The following is a 22,855-nucleotide window of genomic DNA, read 5'->3' as shown; positions in this document are numbered from 1 at the left end:
AGAGCTCCCAAAGTATAAGTTGATCGTGAATTTTGGAATCAACCACAAACATGTATATTTAGGCTACAGTTAAAAAATAGTCATCAATAAAATAAGGTTTGTTTCCGTAGGAAGTACACAAATAACATAACACATAACATGTATGTAATATTTCTCTATCTGCTAGATTGTAAGAAGGAATCAATATTAGGTTATATAAATATAATCCCAAGACTTATTGATTTAAGTTTATGGTCATCATAAATTAGACTATACAATCTACAATAATATTATTACGTTTTTAAATAATAATTTTTAAAATAAACTGAATATAAATAAATAAAGGTGAAGTTACTATAAAGTAAGAGAGTTTTCTGCTAAGTTCGGGGACTGGTGTTCGAGGTCGCCCATGAACGGTGGAAGCGCGCTCCCGATACTTCAGGTGAATGAGAGGGAAGCGGAGGAGCGGGATATGGTTCACTGTGCGTCGCATTAAAAAGGAACAATTAGAGGAAAATGAGTTGTGTTACGTCGCTTGGGGCGCATGTTTTTATGACAACATATCTACTCTTCGTGATGGGATGCGTTGCACAGAAAGTAAGTTGACATTTGTTGATAATAAGCTGACAATAATTTACAAGCTCTACCTCCAGTCTTATAACGTTAGTGCCGTGCTCACTTGTATGGACAGCAACAAGCCACGAACTCCGTTCGTAAACCTCGATATTTAGCAATTGTTTGCTTCCCGTCAAACAGTGTCAACCCAAGGGATTTGAAGCAAGTTATTTTAAGGAGTGTTAGGTGTAACCATTCATTTCGGCTTACACCTGATGCTCAAATGACTGCTTGCGTTAACAACATTTTAAATTAAATTCTAGTTCGTCTGTTCAGTCAAAAACTTCGGACTACCAAAATACAGTACACCATTGTAGGCGGTAGCAAGAAGTGGCATCTGGAACTGTTTTTAAAAAGTTGACATTTTAATACTGTAAATGTTTTTTTGTTAGATACAATTACGCCGACTCTATCATAGGGCCATACTGCTTGGAAAAACTCTAAGCTTATGTATTACAGTGCAGAAAAGTTTTCTATTTAGCCATGAACTTTTAAATTTACAATTTTCACAGTTGAGTTTTGCGTACGTTCTGTTTGAAAACAGAATAAGACGTAACATTACCTCGTCAAAGCGCAGGCTTTACGACTTAACGCTGCTTCAGAAATTTGCGAAAGTTGTCTATGAAACAAAATACACTGCATCAAAATGGTCTTGTAACTTTAGTCAGCTTGTGTTTTGAAACATTGTCTGTCCATAACATTTAGCCAACACCCTCATGTAACTTCGCCCGGGGTACTATAACGTTACATAAACGGAAAGAAATTATTTTTAAAGTGAGGTTTTCATTTCGTCCGGGAGCAAAGTTCAAGTTCATTGTCTTTATTTATTTTATACAAAATATTCCATGTGGTTGTTTGACACTCACTGACATCTGGAAAAAACATCAACCTGTAACGTTAGCCAGACCTTTTTAATCACCTTACATCATGCTGACTTACTCGTGTCCACCTTTGCCATGCACAGCAAACTTATGAACGTTTTTGGCTGTATTTTACAATTTCCAAACTTCGTGGCACTTTTTATCCTAGGGCTTTCAAAGGGATGTTTTGATGGCACAGGCATGTTTTGATGTTACTGCACTTCACAGAGTTAGAGAATGGCATGCAGAGTCCAAGCTGCTGAAATGAGAAACACATTGAGAGCATGTAAACCTTATGTTGTACTTTTTCATACCCATTGAGGCGACTTCCCAAGCTCCATCTCTGACATGCGAGGAGTTCATGATCAAAAGTTGGTAAAGTCTGATAAAAACAGGAACGCAAACAGTCAGAGGTTTCTTCCCAGGCATGTTTTTCATTCAGTCAGGCTGTGATTCATGTTGGACATGTTTTAGCTTCTCCTGTGGTAGAGTCAAAGCTCCTGCCAGGTCAGTGAGGTTTAGCTGTGAATGGGTGCCTTAGAGTTGATTGGTTGAGGTTTAAAAGTTGTTTTGATGCCATAACCTGAAGTGTCAATCTATAATTGGGTTCATAAGGGTACCTGCACCGCAAGAATAACTACACATGTGACTAAAGATGACAGGACTTGTTTATGTATTGTCAGCCGTCTGGAACAGTCATGTTTACTGTTCTGACAAATTTTGTAATAGAGTCAAGTGAAGCATCCAAGCTGTAAACTGCATCAGCCGCTCGGCCGTCTGAGCCCATGTTCTTCTGTTTTTGATTTATGTGTGATGCAGAATGATGTCCCCATGTGGGACAGTGGCTAGTGTCATAACTTAGAAAGATTACACTTGACACAGATCTTTCTCTAGGACATCAACACCACATTTTCAGCTAGGACAAGCTTCCACCTGTCAAGAGTCGTCCTCTTCCGCTGATGGACAATGGCGCCGCAGCAGCGCAATTCTTAGAACTGGGCAACAAAAGCCCTTGGTATATTGAATTGTCAGCGTCTCCAGCTTTAGTTCCTGTGTGCATAGGGTGCTCACTATCTTTGCAATTATCTGCCTGAGGGGACATGGTAAATGATGTCTTTGTCCTCTGCTCCCCTTTTGTATTAAGTTGATTTTTGGAACCGCATAAACAAGCTTGGAATTTATTCTATCCTCTTCAGAAAAAAATGGGAGGCATCCAAATCGGTCTGTCCACAATTCAGTGCTGTGGACGAGGGAGAGTGAATTTGATCTTTGTTTTGTTGCTTCTCTCTTCTCTGTCTTTCGGAGGTTTTTTTGGAGGGGAGGGGGGGTGAGGAGATATTCATCTCTAATTGAATTGAGTTGTAGGATCCCAGTCGACTGTGAGTTCACTCATTCCTCCCATGAATGATCTGACAACAGACACACACACAGTCTGTCAACAGATAAACATGTCACCGTGTGTGTGAGAGAGAGAGAGAACTGTACTGGGAGTTTAGAGGAGATGGGATCGGCCAGAGTGATGAGCTGAGAGTCAGACAGAGAGACATTGTGTTTATGTTGCAGATGCAGTAGGTTGAAATAGAAAACAAATTTCATTTTATTCTATATATATTAAATTTTCTTCTATGGTAGCATCAGAGCTATACGATGGTGCTGTTGCTTGTACTGGATGAAGTTTTCAGGTGGCCTCCTAACAATTTAGGCCAAAGCACACGTTTTTTGTTTGTTTGTTTGTTTGTTTGTTTGTTTTTTTTAGCCCCAGATTCTTATCAGAGTCCTATAATCTGCCTTTACTGAGTCCGCACCCATACTTATACCTTTACCTAAGTGTTGATTAAATATGAATCTGACTCTGAGAAATGGCAGCTGTAGCCTTGTAAATTCCATTCAAATACTGAAGGTCCTGATTCAAAATTATAAAGTTCATCAGCTTAAATTGTTGGTAGGATATGAATAAAAAGTTTGATTGAGAGAATGTGACTCCTGAAAATGATAAACACAGCTAGAGAAGACAAGGGACTCTGTTGGAGTTGTTTGGACTATAAAATAGGGATGCACTGATCTGACTTTTTGAGTCCCAGAACCGATAACAATACCTGGACTTTGGGTGTCGGCCAATGCAGATCCGATACCGGTGTGAAGTTGTAAAAGACTACACATTCTTTTATGTGTAAGGCAACATGAGGCTTGACCTAAACATTGCTTCCTAACTTTGTAAAATAAAATGCTATATTTGCTCTCCCAGCAAAATGTTTGGGTCTACCAGCGCAGTTTAGTTTACTATAGTATGCACCTAATTGAATTGAATAGATCGGCCCCCTTGACACCGATACCCGATCCAGCTATTTGAGTCAGTATCGGCCGGAATCGGTATCAGATTGGTGCATCCCTGCTGTCTGTAGGGTCTAAACTGCAGCAGAGGCCAGAGTCATAGTCAGTGCCAGCCCCACTTTGTGCCTCGCATGTATAACCATTACATTCAGGTCCCAGAGACAAGAATCTGATATTCAGAAAAATAAATGCCAGGCAGGAAAAACCCAGAAAGTGGTTTAACAAAACTTAACACTGTTCGGAAGGTATTTCTAGAGTCCTCAAAGACTCTTCTAACCATCTGGATTTAAAAAAGAAAACACATTCTGCAGAATAAGAAAGGTTTCTTTGCCCGTTTCCAAGTAGCATCTCTGTTTTGTAGCTCAAACAATGCTGAATGTACAACGTGAACCAAAATGAAATCATTTTACAAGTCACTTATGCTTGTACATATTTATGTTACGTTCTATTACTTTATATTTTCAAACAAAACAACACATTCATATTGTTCTTGTGTTGTTAAAAAGAAAATGTCCTTTTTAGCTTTAGCTTTTAGGTAAATTTTTTTCCCATCCAGATGGTTAGAAGAGCAGATTTCTGAAATACCTTCAGGGTTTTTTAAAGATTGCCCAGTATTTATTTTTCAGAAAATCATATGCCTCGAATCTAATGCTAATTCTTAAATTTTAATTAAGGAATTTAGATGATCAAACCTAATTTTGATTATAATATCGTCTCTGAAAAACACAGCTGAATCGTTTAATTTTGGAGCAGAGAGCAGTTCAGGGTCAACTACAGCAGAGGTATGTGATCACAATTGGCAGAAAACATACTATAGTTCAGGGGTTTTAAGTGTTGCTAGAGATGATATTCAGAAAATCGGCTTGTCTGTCAACTTTGATGCTGTGGTTGCACTTGGAAATGTCCATTTATGCTCTGATTGATTGCAGTTTAACAGTGTCAGTACAGTGTAGACCAGCATGTGTGATTGGGCTTCTCACTGAGGTGCTGCAGAAAGACTAATTATCATGGATGCATTCACTGGATCACATTCCGAAATCTGGAAATGATTTCTCCAAACTTGTTGAAACCACCGTGGCGATAAGGTCATGATTCACCACAGGGCTCCACAGGTTTAACAGCTACCATAGCAGCAGCAGCACTTTTTAGAGGAAATATGTTAATAGGTTTTTACACCACAAACATGGAAGAAAAAGCCTGCATCTGCCTGTCTTCTCTCTCACCCAGTCACATATCTGTGCGAGTTCGAGGACCACAGCCGTAATAATTTCCAGCACTTTCCCATGTAGGCTACACTGAATGTCCCGTGGTGGCTCTGTAAATAAAATGTTGATCAAACATGCATGGCCTCAAAGAGGCCTTTCATAAGTCACTCATGGTGGTGAAAATGTGCTGAGCCAGCGCTACAGTGGCCAATTGAGGGCGACCCTAGAAATGCCTGGGCTTAATCAGGCCGCCACACCAGTTGTTTGTAAACTCACCCTGGCTTGAACCAGAGCCACTGACGTGAGCCCAACAGGAAAGCCATTGACATCACAGGGGAGATATGTGATAAATCCTGGGCTCAAGTATCAGCGCTTTTCACAGCTGCAGAGAAAGACCTCAAGGAGCTTCTTTTCTATCTCTGTATTTTGAGGGAGCTGTACAAAATATTAAAACACAAATGGGACATCTTGCTGATATTGAGTTGCAGCTGCTGACCCGGTTGTCTGAAAGTTTAAAAATCCCATTTATCTCTCCCATTTATCCCTGTTTATGATTGGTATGATTCAGGAAAAGAAAGAAGAACAGTTCCTAACATTTTCAGTATTCTGTGTATCCTGCAAGCACTTCCCTCATGCGTCAGTTTGTACTGCATTGCTGTATGAGAAGTCTGCATCTTTCTGCACCAGTGAAACTCAGAGAAATTCCTGCTCATTTGTTGTACTTTAAGGAAAGGTTCTTTTTACTCTAATTAAATTTGTGGCACATAATCTTGTGAAGCTCTTATTTGATTTGTGGGAAGATTGGTCTCATCCCCATCATTGACTTTCCAGCATAAATTACAACAATTACATTTTTCCTTTTTAGAAGTCACTTTTTATGTCTGTTTAATATGTGACATATGACTGACAAAGTGAATATGTGGCTGCATTACATTCTTGATTATATTTATTTCCTTCTCCTTAGGTAAATGGGTCAGACCTCAAACCCTGTAAAACTACTTAATTAAATTAAAGATAATGGAAAATGAATTCAGTGCAGGCTAGATTGTTGATCCACAAAGCCGTACTCTGGCGATATTGATCCAGACCTGAGAAAGTGTGAGATTGTAAAGCATCCCAAGTGGACTGCCCAAGCTCTAGCCTGTGAAGCAGTGTCACTTTTCTCCTTCAGTAAACAGGGCTGGTGAGGATTCCTGCCCCCTTTTGAGGGGCCCGCCTGCCTGTTTATGAGCCAGTCCGGGGCTGTTTGTGCATGAGAGGCAGAGTGTGTGTGTGTGTTTGTGTGTGTTAACAGTACTTCAGCAGAAGCCAGCTCGTGTTGCAGTTTTCACAGCGGTCTTGTCAGCCTGGGTGGTTTTAAAAAAAAAAAAAAAAAAAAAAAAAAAATCCACGTTAAAGCCAACAGTTAGGTCAGACTGCAAACTTCTGTTTTGTAAAATGAAGGTGTACAGACAAGAGTGTGTTTTTTTTTTTTTTGTTTTTTTTTTGTTTTTTGTTTTTGTTTGTTTTTTGGCTCATTCACCTTAAAGAGAAGTTTAAAAAAGTAATGTATTTTTAAAATTTCAATTTTAATTACAGATAAGCAGGGATTTTTTTTTTTTCTTTTGCTCCAGAAATGTTTAATGATCTTCTTAGGGCTGGACGATTTCCCCTAAAATCAAAATCACGATTAATTGAACATTTCACCTCAATTAAGATTATTTTATTTTTGAATGTTGTTGTTTTTGCACTCATATTTCTGCATTCAAGCTTGGGTTTATTTACTCACAGATTTCACAAATCCATTAGGCTGTCTAAATGTTAATTAATAAGGTAATGTTGACAGGAACATGACAGACATGGTTCCCTTATATTCGGCAAACCAATGGTGTTCACCCGCACACTGTGTGAGCACAGTAAAGCAATGTGTTTGCATAGCGAGTGAGTGGACGAGCAAAGCGAGAGAGTAATAAATGTACAGTGTGGGCCACAGTGTGTCCGTTTATAAAAGTCTGTCTGTTGTTTCCACAACTTATGGCTAACAACTCCTTGGAAGGCTGAGCAGGACTGGACGGGGCGGAGTCACGTGACTACACGCGCGGCTATCATGTTTCAAGGGGAAAGTAAATTAACAGAATATTACCAGGATTAAATAACCGACATGGGGAAGTTAGGTATGTTTAGAGGCTCTGAATTTTGGTTTCGATTACTTTTAAATTAATTGTCCAGCCCTAGTTCATATACACATTAGTAACAGAAGAGAACTATTTTCCTTTTATGTTTAATTCTCAGCTTTTATTTCTGACCACATCCCCCCCATTTACACAGAAGGCAACCTGTCATGATTAAAATTGTTTTTATTAGTTTTAAGTAATATTTTTACCAGTAAATAATATTTAAATAAAAAAACTTATGTTCTAATAGGTTTTGTATTTGTATATATATCTAATTGTACTATACAGCCAAATCAGCCCACAGTCAGATTTGAATTTTAATAGGACAGACTTATGAAGGCCATCATGGAATGCGATTGAACCCCCACCCCCCTGCAAAGTGAATATGATAGAACAATGCTGTTTGTGAGGGGCCTCTCAGTAATGAGAGTAGAAAGCAGCTGGTCTGATGTTTGACTGAACAAGTCATTTCAAATAATTATGTGCTTAGTTGATCTACTCCTGTCCAGGGAAGCCCCAGTCGGTGGCACAACTGGGGCGCAATGACCAGCCGACTCTTATGTAAACGTTCAGCTTGCCTTGTCCTTATTAGCATCAATTCATCAAATATTATCTGCCCCCCCCCCCCCCCCCCCGTTTGTGGAGTGGCTCACTAAAACGGCACTGCGGCCTATTGTTTCTCCATGAGAAAAGGCATCCTTGAATAATTAGCGGCCTGTCAGTGGAGCGGCCTGTGATGTAACAGAACCGAGATGTTTGGCATTATAAGAATGTCCCATTTCCATTCGACACTGTGGCACTTTGGGGCCTTTTCATGTGTAGTGTAGCATGCATACGTCCCAGGGTGCTGGGGACCTCCCGGCCACCTCGTTCTGGTAGGAGAGATGACAAGGTCTCTCTCCACGACACAGTTCTCTTTCATCAGATGCAGAATTTCACATCATACAAGAGACTATTCATTTATAGATGGATACAATTGCAACATCTATTTTTTTCAGTTTAATTAAAACATTTTTAGGATGAAAAACAGAGTTTAAACGGGTATTTAAGGGAGGTTGGGAAAGGCAGCAAAGCAGTATTACAGCAAATATAAATCAACAAACATGTCTGTTGCCACAGGTCATTTTAGCCCTAAAAGGGGACATGCTGTCCTTCTCTTCCCCCTGTTATGCCCCCATATTGTGAAGTGGTTCCCCTCATTGTGCAACCTTGCTGCAAACACTGCCGAATCGGCTTACTCGCGCAAACCTCAGCAGGAATGGCATTTGGCCCCTTCAAATGTCATCCGTGTAATTCTTTGCTGTAGCACATAATTTTTAGTAAGTGTGTGGGCAGAGTAACATGTCATGCGCTAATGTAATTGCTTGCAAATGTCAGTCAGGGAGAGAAAAAAAATTGCAAAATACAGCTACCATAAAGGACTCTAATTATGTCCATCCAAACTGTGGTAACTTGGGGGGAAAAAAAAGTGTGCAGGTTTACTTTTTAATATTTGGAAGACTGAGTAAACATTTCATTAAATGTAATGTAACTTACTTTTGTTATACCTTCAAAGGTATTCTCACAATCCAACAGAATGCTGTCTGCCCTGAAAGATGAAATGTTTACCAGTAACCAACTTTTTAATGCAGTATTTCCACAGACTGTGCCAGTCACTGGCATGCCCTGAGCAGCGGACTTGTATGTTCCAGCATAGATTAAGACTAAAGTGGAGGGGGACTGTTTGTGAAAATATCAGATGTAAATACTGGTTTTGCCTCAGGCAAATATTTTATCATTATGGGCAGAAAGTAGACACCTGTGAGATCACGAAAATAACTGGAGACGCAATGCACTGCTAGATAACTGAAAAAACTTGCGCGCACACACACACACACACACATTTTTAGTTAGTTATATAGGTCAAGCTGCCCTCTCTGACTTCCCATGTGTCTTTAATATGCCATGCCTTGGCTGTGAGGCTGTCGGCTGTATCACCTATGGAGAGGGCTTTTGATTTGATCCTGATGATTGAGCTGTCCTCTCTTCCTGTCATAACTGAAAATGACGTGTCGATTTTGCTGCTTAAAATAAACTGCCTTTGATAAATGCATTCTGATGGGGATAGATGGTCCACAGAGCAATCAAAGTGCCTGTCTGGCTCCACAGACTTTGTGTCCCTGTTCTCAAAGTGATCTCTTATGCTTTCAGCCTAGTCCAGAGCACAAGTGTCGCCCGCGGGTGTTGGTTTGTTACCTGTCTGGCATGGGGGTCTGCCAGTCTGGGTCATTCCCACAGTCCAGAATTGAGGCCAACAGGAAAGCTCATAAACTCACAGCCCCCTTACAAAGGTCTGGTCCTCAGCTCCCTGGCTTAGCCACACATCTGCCTCTGCTTAGGCCGCAGGTCCCCCTTACCTCTCCACACACCTGGGAAGAATTACAGCAGCATGTTTGAAGAAATTCCCTCCCCAGGGTTACCCAAGCCGGCAATACAGGAAAAACACATTCTTTGATATAAAGGTAGAACAGCAGGGTTGAATAGTTCAGTTTCAAGATGGTTTATGTCAGTGAGTAATCAGATTACCACAAGTCAAGTGTATTATTTGTTGATGGGGACACCTTGGTTGTTGGTGCCTTAGACATCGATAAACTTAATCACGTAGTTGCCATTATCTGAATACATGACTCATCTCAGAATTTACTGAGGCTACTATGAAACTGGTCAACACCTTTTTAAAGGTAATGACAAATAATAACATGAATGGCATTGTGCTACCAGTGGGAATCAAAAGCCTTAAACGTTTTTGCTACCTGTGGAGCTGTATTTGTCAATTTTAAACCTTAAATGGGAGATTCTTTAGTTATGTAACTATGACATGACTAACTTAATGTGATTCATATTGCAGGTATACTTTGACTGTGGTGCCAAGGTGGATGTGGTGGACGTCCAAGGCCTCATTCTGTCCCCTGGCTTCCCCTACAACTACTCCTCTGGGACACACTGCGTTTGGCAGTTCTTTGTGCCTGTTGATTACCAGCTTATTCTGGAGATATTTGACTTTGACGTGTTTGAAAGTCATGATTCTGCTGGACAGTACTCTGCTATCTCTAATTTTGAAGAGCAAGAGGCAGAGGAAGAGGTGACTTTCACTCCTGGCAGCTTAGCGGCTGATGAAACTTTGTCAGCAGCTAAAGAGCCTATGCTTCAGAGTGTAGGGGGTTTGACGAAGACTCAACAGTCCTCCCAACACGGTGAGGTCAAGCAAGTAGTGGTCCAGGAACAGTCCACCAAGATGGAGATTGCCAAAGTCTCGAATTCTGCCAAAAGATCTGCAGATGATTCCTCTGGCCTATCTTCACCACCTCCTCCCTCTCTTCTCCTCCTACCTGGGGCTGTGCCTCAAGGAGACAGGGCTGTCAACTCCGCCTCCTCGTCTCACCTCAGGGGAGACCTCAACCCCAGTTCTAACCCAAGCACAGCTGTGGAGGTGACCACCCTTGCCTCGCCCCACTCCACTGAAACCCCAGCTATGAGCCCTGAAACCCAGCACTCAGTGCTTGACGCCTGCCCCCACGATGTCCTCTACATCTCAGACCTCATCACCTTCTCCTCCAGGTTCTGTGGGTCCAACCGGCCCACCAGCAGCCAGCTGGTTTTCGGCTCCAGCCAGGAAATGGTGGAGGTCATCATGGAGCTCATCACCACCACCCACTGGGGCCGTGGCTTTGCTCTTCTCTTCCACTACCACAACTTGACCGAGCCAGGGGGCGAACGCCGCGCCTCCGCTCCCATAGCGAGTAAGGTAGACTCTTTGCTGGCTGCTGTGAGTGGAGCTGCCTTCTTCGCTATGATACTTACAAGTGCCCTCTGCATCGTTTTCAGGTAACTTTATTTATAAATGCTAATTTTTACAATAGCGAGAGAGAAAAAGAAAAGGAATACTTATTGCAACTTTACCAGATAGCTTTTTAAATTAAAACCAAATAGCAAAGTTTGTTTAATGTTAAAACAAAATTGTATAAAACAATGATTGTTCAGTCCACCACTTTGTTTCAGGGCAAAATATCTCAACAAATATTCAGTGGATTGCAATTTTTTACAGACAATCATGGTCCCCAGAGGATACATTTTAGTGACTTTGATGATCCTCTGACTTTTCCTCTAGTGCCACCAGCAGGTAGAAATGTTTGGTTTTGTGTGTCTTGACAGATATTGGATTGCTATGAAATATGGTATAGATATTCAAAGACCCCAGAGGATCCTAATGAACGTGGTTATCCCTTGATCTTTCATGTAGCGCCACCAGCAGGTCAAATGTTTCTATCCGTCCATCCATTATCTATACCGGCTTATCCGTGCAGTGTCATGGGGCGCTGGAGCCAATCCCAGCTGACAGTGGGCGAGAGGTCCATCACATGGCACATAGAAACGAGCAACCACACACACTCATTCACACCTAAGGGCAATTTAGCATCACTAATTAACTGATTAACCTGCATGTCTTTGGACAGTGGGAGGAAGCCGGAGCATCAGATGCTTTTATTTTCAAGTGAAATGGTTCAGAATCTACTTGATGTATTGGCACAACATTTTATAGAGACATTTATATCCCCAACAGATGTATCCTCATAAGATGTGTCCCAATGACTATTAGGTGATCCCGTCCATATTTATCTATTCCTAGGTCAAATTTTAATTTGTCCAATGGTCAAAAACCTGCAAAACGGTCGGCTGTACTGTGTTTGTTACGTCCTCATGTGGCTGAAGCCCCTAAGTGAAAATATATATAAATGAAAAACAGGCCAAAAGAAACAGGAAACAGATTATGTGCAAACAAATAAGATATTTATTAACAAACAGGAACAGAAGAGACAGAGAGGCACCCAGGACAACATTAGCATGTTAGCACTGTCATTGTGAGCATGTTGCCTACTGATGTTACCATATAAGTCAAAGCAGCGCTGTGCTGAAGTACAGCTTCACAGAGCCGTTAGCGTTGACTATAGTCTTCTTAAAAAATTATATTTTTTAATATAAAACTATTAGATTCTTGTTTTTTGCTGTTTTTGGGAAATATAAACCCCGTATAACTGAGTCTTTAGTAAATATCCTCCTGAGAAAATTCACAAGTCTTATTTTTGATTTCTCCCATGAATGAAAACGGGCTGGACTTACAGTAAAAGCACACACATTACCCAAATGCACACACTCCAACATACACAGTCACCATTTTGTTATGTTGACTCAGCTGGAAGCCTCAGTCCATGATGTGGTGACCCTTGGAGATTAGTTGGGTTTGGCTGCAAATGTGCGGCTTCCTTGATGTGGAGCATTCTCACCATAGACAGCGGGCCATTCAAGGTACAGCACCTGGCATCAATTCCAGCACACAAAAATACAGAGGCTTCATGAAAGTGAATGGGCGGGAAGGGACAACAAGGAGAATTAAAACTCAATGTGAGTTTGGTACCGATTGCATTGTCACACAATCCAAAGGTGTAATTTACACGCTGTTCCCTTTTCAATACAAGCTGAGGAGTTATGTTTGGAGGTTTGTAATACTATCTGTTCTAAGAAGGTGACTGTTCTACCCTACTGGTCCAGATACAGATTCAAAATCCCGGAAGGTTTAGATTTGCTCAGTATTCAGCTTGCTGTGAGAAACACCCCTGTTCAATATAATTTGTGTTAATTTTAAATGCGGCTCAGTGTCTCCAACTCATCCGTTAGGCACAATAACTCCACAGGTTCTCACTATTAATGACAGGGAAATTGGAAAAACGTGTTCAATAAAATGAAAGTGTAATTAGCAAGAACAACAACAGGAGTCATTCGGAAGCCAGGAAATGCATTACCATGAAATGTCAAGCTCACGAGCAGTCTCAGTAGCTGTTTTACTTTTCTCATTCAGTTGTTCCCTATTAATTTAAATGAGTTCACACAAATCATTGGAAAAAGACTTGCCTGGCGAGCTATGCGAGATCATACAAGTTTAAAGCATCAGTAAGATTAACTCCCAAGGTTCCCTCTGGTCAGAAAACCAGCATAGGTGGATGAGAGTCACAGCAGGGGTGGCCCTCAGTTGACCGGTGGCTGGTAATGAACTCATTCAGCTGTAAGAGTAATTTTTAATAAGGGGGTACTTGCTCAAGTAATTCTTTGTGCTTCATTGGTTCATATGGACTTAAGAACAGAAAAGCATTATAAACATAGGTAAGTGGTATTAGTCATTTTCTCAGTTGTAAAATTATTTAATATTGAAAGCCACCAGTGGAAACAAATACTGGACATGGCTATCTGCAGTGAAAAAGTCACATTGGTACATCCCCACAGGAAAAAAGCAATGCATAGCAATAGCATCTCAGTAACAACCACTATGGGAACTGCTAGAGTTGTGTGAAGGCACAATCCTGCTCCATCATCCAACACCACAATAGAGCAACTATTGAGGGGGAAATAGCCACGGGTATGTTGGAGCTATTATATATTGAGTGAGGTGGTTACTATGTCAAAAACCTCCCATTTCAGTACAGTCATATTGGATGGTGTCCATTTTTACATTTCTGGTCAAATTGTGAACACCAGAGGGATTTTAATTCTTGGGAAAACTCTACCAAGAGTGGAAAAAATAGGGGTCATTCATAAAAGCTGGTTTTTGGATATGTCTGTAATTATAAACTGAATTGCTGTGGTACTGTATGTTTTCCAGACCCAAACTGTGTCCAAAAAGAGCCAGCTCCTGTGCATCCAGCAACTCTGAGGTACAGACACTACTGGATCTCTTTCTTTTTAGTTCTTCTCCTTTTGTCCTCTCTATATGCCACTCTCTCTCCTCCCCTACCTGTCTTGGACTCTCTATTGTCTTATTTTTCAGTTAGACAGTCTTCTGAAAAGAGAGCTTTATCCGGGATCACAGTCATCATTGTTGACTGCTCTAGCACTGGCCCCCCACTCCCCACAGAGCTGGACCAACTCTGGATCACATTGGGTCACACAGTTGAAAGAAACCTGATTATGAAGCAAGGGGGTGATTTTGTGCATCATGATTATTTGTTGTAAATTGGTACTTTATTCCGATTCTTCACATCAATTTCTATAATGCGCTCAGATTGAGGAGGAACATTTTTACAGTTGGTACAAGGTCTGTGGACACTAAAGGCTGTAAATCAACAATATGGTTAGCTCTTGTTATCCATGTCAGTTTTGTCTTCGTGGCAATCACATCTTGCATTGCAGAACTTTTATAGTTCCATAGCTTTAACCAATGTAAAATATCAACAAGTCTCTTTTCTTTCTGATTTATTAGAAGACTGATTCAACAAAAATACATTATTTATAGGGGTGCTCTGCCAATTTTACACATCCACATCTGCTTATTGGGGACTACTACTGCATATGTGAACAAAGTTGTATAAAGCCCTAAGTGGCTCCAGAGAAAACTGCATGAAACATGATATTGCCTCAAGTGATGACACTTGAGTCAGCATCGGTTGGGGCTGAAGACTACAAGTTTAAAAATGGGGGGGGGGGAGAATCTGGGGTGTGGAGTTGGAAAGAATTTAACATGGAGCTGCTGCTAGCATAACACTCCTGAATCTGTGACCTGAATTATAGGAGGTTGAGTTGCATTGTGGGTAATGTAGGTCCCAAGTTTTGACAAGTATGCGTTGTGTGGGGGGGGGGGGGGGGGGGGGAAAATCTCTGGTTGTGCTGCATCAATTTTGATTGTTTCTTGAAATAAGATATCACTGTTACTGATATAGTTGTCTTTGTAAAATATGTATACATGAATTGGTGTTGACTGCTGCTGTGCTGTGGCTCTGTGCTGGCTTTGGGGCTTTATCCCCTCTGGGAACACTGGTACTGCACATGTTTGCACTGCTTGTATCAGGATGAAGCACTGTGTATAAAAACCGAATGGCACCGTGCTGTGTGCTTTTGTTGTAGGTGCCAGAAGGAGTCCAGAACACCGGGGCTGAGGTCAGCGAGCTGCAGCTGATGGCTGAGAATCAGACCAACATGGAGGCGACCATAGAACAGGACAACAACAACGACAGCCCACCACACGCAGGTTGGACGACACACACCTGAATGCATGGACACAATGGATAGACTGATATATTGGACTACTGATAATGGGCCCCACAAATCAATTAAAGGTGCTGTATATGCTGAAGATGTTTAATCCATATTGTGGTTGGTCTCTGTTCCTCTTGCAAACTTCTAAGATATAGACTACTGCAGCAAGCACCAAAAGCCCAAAATTACACATTACTGTAGATGTCATTCATTTTGATTTATATTTATGCAACGTGTTTATACTTAGGACTAGAATAATTTTAGGAATGATAATAATACCTTCAGGAATATAAATCTGCCATTAATTCATTTCTTGGCAAAGCAGTAATCTGATAAAGTTTTAGTGCAGTCATTTAGAAGCGAGGCCCTGGGTTTTGAGGAATGTGCCTCAATTGCTGTGACGTCTTCAGGACATGACTTGTCAATCAAACAGTGTGAGCTTAGTATCTCTAGGTGATGTTCCTTCTCTGTATGTTCATCTTTGGTGGTTATCTCTTTTTATGCTAACTACCCAGTTCTTCTTCTATTTAGTCCAAGCAAATTTCCACTGAAGATTCTGGAAATTAAAAACAGGATATTCCTAGGCAAGACTTGCCTAACACTGAGTATTACAAGCTTTTATGAACCAGTTATGGGCTGAATCACCATTGTTGTACGATACTTTAAATGAACTGTGTGACTCTGGATCTGTACAGTTTTTAAATGGAAAGGAAAATTGCATTCATTTGGAGCAGCACACAGGCTTGATCCTGGAACAATCTATTGGCTTCTCTCTCTCTCTCAGTGGGACTAAACCCAGGCCGAGAGATTTGTGGGTTGTGGCATTTAACCCACAACGCAGCCTGGGAGTACTTTGTACAACAGGGGAGTAAAGTCCCCCTCTCGGTGTGCTCCAGTCATGGTGTAAGGAGTTTACACCAAAAGACACAGCTTATAAACAGTGGGGTTGAGTTTAGCGTACTCTGCACGTCGTTTCATTGAACCATTTAAATTGCAGTACAACATCATGAGCTCTGCGGAGTGGCAAACAGTCCTTACTTAAAGAAGTAGGCACCAGGAAACCAATGTGGAGCATTGGCAGAAATTAAATATTAATAGGTAAACTGTTTTTATTGTACAAAGTTTGAATTTACACATAATTAATGCCACTACTCCCAAACTGCCCAACTACTCCATCTCATACATACAAGCACTATTGCAGTTCAATAAAACAATTTAAAAATGTGCTTATCAATGTTGTCAGTATATTTTGTGTCTAATTATTTTTCTGTGTTTGTGTAGTCGGTGCTGGCGGTGACATTTCCCAGAATGCAGAGGTGGATCTCTCCTGCAGTGGTTTGACTGAACTCGACCTTGGTGCAGATGAGGTTTTCATTGTATCTCCAGCCGCTAGCCCAAGCAGGCTAGTCTTCTCACCTCACACAGTAAGGCTCAGTTTCATGCCAATACAGTTGTCTATGTTGTCACCTACTTAGAACCTTACTTGCTCCAAAACTAAACACTGAGGAGAAATATACATGCTAGCAGTGTGGCTCTATAGTTGGCAATGTCAGTCGGCCGGTCCACTACTTTGGTCCTCACTGAAATATGTCAACAACCGATGAATGGATTTTCCATGAAATTTAGTGCAGACATTCACGATCCCCAGAGGAGGATCCCCTGACTCCTCTATGTAGGGATGTAGTCAAGACCGCCCAAACAGAGACCAAGTCAAGACCAAGACTAAATGCGGTCGAGTGCGAGATGAGACAGAGACCTTCCAAAAGTGGTCTTAAGACCGGTCTCAAGTCGAACCTCCATGAGACTGATATTTGTGGTTTTGAGTGAAATATCTTAACAACTATTTGAAGGATTGCCATGAAATTTGGTAGACATTCTTTAGCCCCAAATTCTGGTGATCCCTATACCTGCTAAACATCAGCATGGTAGCATTAGTATTTAGCTCAAAGCACCACTGTGCCTGTAGCTATAGTTATAGTTGTGTTTCATCACTTCTCCAGATATGTGTAGAAAAAAAGTTCTATCTGAAAGTAGAGTTGATTATGCTAAACAGTGGCCTTTGAAATTGTCTATTTAATCTCAAGGCCAAACTCTCAGTGGTTGATCTCCTCACTTTGGGGAAACGATCCCTGAACCAAAGAGCATCAGAAGTGACGGGGCATTCATTGATTAGAGTTGAACGAGTGTTCCTAATAAGACTGACACCATTTTATTGGCATACGCATGGTACAGTGTAAAACTATGAAAACTATGAGGACACAAATGGGAAAAGAGGATAATTAAAAGATGGGATGAGTGTTGAGGAAGAAGCAACGGTTAGACCAAGCATTTTTTTCTCTGCTCTCTTTTGTATTCTCTTGGAATAAGAGTTGGCATGAAACAGCCTTGGCAGCTTTTTGAAGGACTGGCAAGCTTTTCTGCAGCCTAGGCTAATGGAGTATTATCTACAGAGCCAGATTCCCAGCTCCAATTGTGTGTATGTTTGTGTGTCATGCACGCTTTGGCACACAGTGTGTGGTCTGCCTGTGTGTGTCCTCTATGCAGACATCCATGTAAATAATGTTTGAGAAATGTTGCTTGGGCTAACAGTGACAACAACAATCCATCTTCTCAATGTCACTGACAGGTGAACTTTCAGGTTAGTGAGGTATTTTCATGCCACACACCACCAAATATGTACATGTGCATTAAGCCATGAAGCCCATTTTGATAACATTTTGTAACAAAGGACCCCTTCTAAGAAGACAATAAAGCAACAAGAAGACCTTAAAAACCCTCTTGCTGTAGGCAGGGTGATGAGATCAAGGAAGAGAAGTCTGTGGCTTTGTACATTCCTCTCTATCCAAAATTAAAGCGACTGAATTCAACTGTTTCTGAGTATGTCGTGCTTCTGCAGATACCCCTTAACAGGTAAGCGAATGTGTTGGGAGGCTGATTTCTCACCCTGTGTGTCAAATCTAAAGCTGCTAGCTATTGTGTTTGTGGGGCTTTAGTAACCAAAAGAACATTTTATTTAAACCCCTAGCTAATTCTTGTCTAGACAAAGCTAGCTGCTAGTGACTCTGTGTGAAGGATTATCTGGACTCGTTCTCTGTCTGATGGTTGCAACCCCTAAAACCTTTCTCCTCCCCTGCTCAACAGCAGCTGACCGATCAGGAAGGATAAGGTGGCCTTTGCACATCTAACCTGTCAATCACAATTAGCCTCTCCTGGTTGCTCAAGCAAATATGACCTATACAAGTCTCAACACAGTAAAGTGTCCCCTCATATAGAATTTGTTGGGGTCTGTAATGTACAATTCTGCAAGGGTTCTGCATTCACAAATGTGACTAAAATCATTCCAAAGCCCCTGCTGTTCTCTTGACAGCTTTAATATACTTAATAAATAATGATTGAGATTTGTACCTGAGCCACACATGCTTAGCTGGCTGTGTGACTGAGCAGGCCAAGCTAATCAGCACTGTTCCGTCTTGTTAATCCATTAATGTAGTACACAACACAATCTGCAGGGAGAAATTCAGGTGTGAGGAAGAAGTATAGTGCATGCAATGATACAACTATTTGAGAGGGTTTGGGATGTAATTATTTGGTAATCTCTGTTGTAATTGACCGTTGTAGCTACAGTTGAGTGCTTTAGCATAATGCCACCTCTGATATGTGAGCTTTTTATGTTGAGTGGTCGTCTCTTCAGTCCTAATTAGTTTGTTTATTTTCTCTAGGCCACTCTTGTCTTTTTGACAAGAGTGGTCAAAAAGACAAGACCACTCTTGCTACCCCCAATCAGCAGGCTTGTGAATAACAATGAAGCTAAAAGGCAACATAAAAAAAACAGTTACTGGCATCCAACCCATTACCTTTGTTCTTACTGGGAAGGTTTGTTTGCTACACATGTATTTTTTTTCAACACTTTGTATTGGAGTTGGGGAACATTAACAACAGAGACAAAATAATCATTTTTCAGGCAGCTCTTAAAGGGAAATTTTGCCACATTTTATGTGGATGTCCAGTCAATGTTGATGGTATAGATGGCCATAAATTCCTCAGAGCCAGGCCAGCAGTGCCTATATTTACCAGGATGCATTGCACGCACGCTTCTGACACCTACCCCCAATCAGCAGGCTTGTGAATAACAATGAAGCTAAAAGGCAACATAAAAAAAACAGTTACTGGCATCCAACCCATTACTCTTGTTATTTAGTTGGCTTCAAATGAGGCTTAACGTTCACACAGTTTCTCTTGACTACCCCTCAGTATTACATCATTAGTCCAGCATTGCCCCATAGCCTATAATGTTAGCTATTACTGTGTTGGCCAAAACATAGTTGGGTGACAAAAATACTCACTCAATGGTCATCTGCCCTCTCAGCCCTGCTGGTCTTGCTTGTCTTTTCCAGTTTATCTTTGGGATCCTGAAGAAGGTCTGAAGCACACCTCTGTCCAAGTGAGGAGTAAAACATTGATGCATTGTAACACACGCGTGGTCTCTCTCTGGATTGGCTTCGGCGACAGCATCCAATAAAAGTTGCCCATGCTGAAATTCATTGCAGCAGAATGATTCAGTTTGTGTTGGCATTGGAGGGCAATTTGAGCAAAGACCCACCAGTTGGTGTTTGCTCTTGCATGGCTGAGACTGCAGTGGCTGCCTCTCTGCTGCATTTCCTCTGCTGTATACTCTGCCTCGAATAAATACGGCTGAATATCCAAGTCAGTCAAAACACTGTAAAATGCAATAGTTTTTCTGTGCCTCCTACTACGTCGCTGTATACATCAAATGACGACACTGGTCCTGGAAGAACCAACAGATTTTGCAGCAGGAGAACTCTGCTTTCTCAGTTAATATAGCACACAATGAGGATTATTTTTTTTGCTTCAACTCACTACATTTACCATCAAGACTGATTGGACATCTAAATAAACATTTAAAGTTTCTCTTTAATATCATGAGACAGTTATAGTCCACCACAGTCATATTTTGAGTCTTTGTCACTTTATAGCCTCTTTGTTGGTGCCCACTGCAGACAGGCCCAGATTACTCCATTTAAATGTATACAATCTGTCTCTCTCAGCAGCGGGAGAGGTTCCTGCGGCATAGTGACACTGGTCCCGGCCCTGCAGGTGATTGGCCCTCACCAGACTCCACCACCTCACCTACTGGTGCCAGGTCTGCCAAAGACAGTAGTGGCAGCTGTTCCAGACCGAGAGCATGGAGCGTTCGCACCTTCCAGGACTTCCTCCCTCCACTGCCGCAACTGCATAGGAAGTGGTGCAGCTGGAACTCCACCAGTCCCTTCACCAAGCTGGTGGACAGCGTCAGTACTAGAACCTTTTTGATGTTTTTCTTTTTTAACACTCAGGACTGATTATGCCATGTGAGGTTGATGAGGAATGGTTGGTGCATTAGTGTGTTGCAGTCAGTTAATTTGATTTGTTTCCTATATAAATGACCTTGCCTTTACAGATGTCTTGATAAGGTATTCCTATTTGACTTAAAGGGTAATTTGACCATAAGTACAAAAAACGAATCTTCTCGTGGTACTTAATGATGCAGATACTTTTGATTTTACCAGGACAATGTCTGTGGAAAGACGCAATCCATTTGAATTGACAGATTATTCTATCCTGTTATTTGTTAAACTTGAAACGACCACAATAGCAGGAAGAAATCTGTTTTCCAAAATAAAATGCATCATACCTATATACTTACAAATGCCACTTAGCATTTTCCTGTGTTGTCATAGCATGAATAAAAGCTCAGCTATAAGTTTTAATATTAAAAATGGCTGCATTCTGTTCATAGTGTAATTAATTACGCGTGTGCTTTTCTTTCTGCGACAAGTCTAAATGTCTGAAAAGTCTGGTGGGTCTACAAACGCTCATATCATTCCAGGCTCCATCCAGTTTGGTAGCTGACTGCAGAGGGGAGGACAGCAGGAGGGTCTTCTCTGATGTTCACCTGGAGGCCAAGGCAGACAACAGCACCATCTCAGACTCATCCATCAGCAATGCGTCCTACCCCCTTACGCAGCCCGCCCAGAGGCAGCGGCGTCTCAACTCCACCAGCAACCTGCGGCGCTCACGCTTCACAGGGCCTTGCTTTGGCCTGCTTTCCGGGACAGCAGACCCAACAAAGGCCTCTGGGGTTCCTCATGCCCAGGGCTCCCCCGAAGAATCCAGCTCTGGCTCCTCTCCCTCCACCCAGTGTCAGATTGAGAGTGGCCAGGCCGGAAAGAGGCGTGAGTTCCCAGGCGAGGGAGATCACATCAGCGTGCCGGTGTTTGCCATCTCTGAGGAGGAGGACCGGCAGCCTCTGGTCTCAGCTGAGCACCTGGACCAGACGTCGGCCTCCGCCACGCTGAATGGATTGGTTAGGGGGACATATGAGGGAAAGAGGCCTGCTGTTGGAAGTACCAGCTTAAGCCCTCAGGGCCAAAGGGCCAGACCGGAGTGGAGGCCATGGGGGAGCCAGGTGTCAGGAGGGGTTGGTCCATTCCCTTCCAACGCACTCACCACCATGACAGAGTCAAACACAGTCGGTGGCAGCCAGCCGTCCCTCAGTCAGTCCACAGTGCTCTGCAGTGTGACCAACCAGATGTGACCTTTAAAGTTGGTGAAAAGAGCCTCTGAGACTCTGGTGGGCAAGTTATACATTTCTGAACTCTGTTAGTGCCTCTTTGTGAAATATATAACCCACTTCTTTAATTTCTGAAATCAACTTTTACAAAAATAATTACTACATATATTGTAGCGTCCTGCTGGCAAATGTATTCTTCTCTCTAGTTGTTTTCTATTTTTATAAAGTCGTGGACAAAGATGGAATAATGCTGTGCTACTATGTGTTTAAAAAAAGGTGACCGATTACAAACATAAGTATTTTCTGAGTGAGTACACTATAACCCCCCCAACTCTTATGAGCACACAAAACCAGATTTATTAACCAGTATGACGCTATTCCATGACTTGTAACACTCCAACAATTGCACTTTGTTTTCAATAGATCATTCATTGTGGATTTTGCGCTGCCTTGTGCCAGCCTTCTGCTTTTTCCTTAATGTGGTTCTTCATGTGGTTATTTTTAGCACAGGCTCATAAATGCTTATACAATTACTTATCACCCAAAAGTATTCTTCAGAGCATAGACCGTACAATTAATGCTGCAACAGTTGTATGCATACAGTATGTACTCCTAAGGTGCATACTGGATTATAAAAGGGAAATTAAAAAAAAGAAAAAAAAAACACTTATACACACACTAATAGTATAAAAGAGAACTAGCCATCACAATAGTATTTAAAATAAGTTGTGAATTGATGTAAAGTTTGAATAAAGGCTATGTCATTCACGTGGTGTGTCCTTGATGCAAGATGTTACATGAACCTCAAACTTTTGGGGGGGACTAGAAAAGTCAGGATTTTGTGCTGATCTTTTGTCTGACTTTAGTTTTGTGATCCAGCACCTGTTAAGAGTTTTTGGATGTGCCATTTGGAAAAACGTGACTTTACTCTATTTACTTGTACACCATTTACAATAGGTGACACTACAGATAATTATTTGCTACTCTGTACTCCTAATGTCAAGTTTTTTCCACAGAAAAAGTTAATTAACCTTTTAGAATAACACATACTTCTTTCCCTCATAGAAAAATCCAGAGTGA

General features: G+C 41.5%; 1 protein-coding gene across 1 annotated transcript; it reads left to right on the top strand.

Annotated features, from left to right (window-relative positions):
* Positions 1–420: 420 nt before the first annotated feature.
* si:dkey-112e17.1 lies at positions 421–22,543 on the top strand. The gene is made up of 7 exons (XM_038702766.1): positions 421–576; positions 10,031–11,007; positions 13,835–13,886; positions 15,073–15,196; positions 16,486–16,628; positions 20,271–20,513; positions 21,092–22,543. The coding sequence occupies exons 1-7, from the start codon at positions 496–498 to the stop codon at positions 21,797–21,799; spliced, it is 2,328 nt and encodes a 775-aa protein (XP_038558694.1). The 5' UTR covers positions 421–495; the 3' UTR covers positions 21,800–22,543.
* Positions 22,544–22,855: the final 312 nt, after the last annotated feature.

This window comes from Micropterus salmoides, unplaced genomic scaffold (assembly GCF_014851395.1).
Source record: "Micropterus salmoides isolate LMB-PRFRI ecotype aquatic unplaced genomic scaffold, ASM1485139v1 Ms_hic_scaffold_7, whole genome shotgun sequence".
NCBI classification, from domain to species: Eukaryota; Metazoa; Chordata; class Actinopteri; order Centrarchiformes; family Centrarchidae; genus Micropterus; species Micropterus salmoides.
The sequence above is the reverse complement of the archived record's forward strand: the minus strand, read 5'-3'. Positions and strand labels throughout refer to the sequence as shown.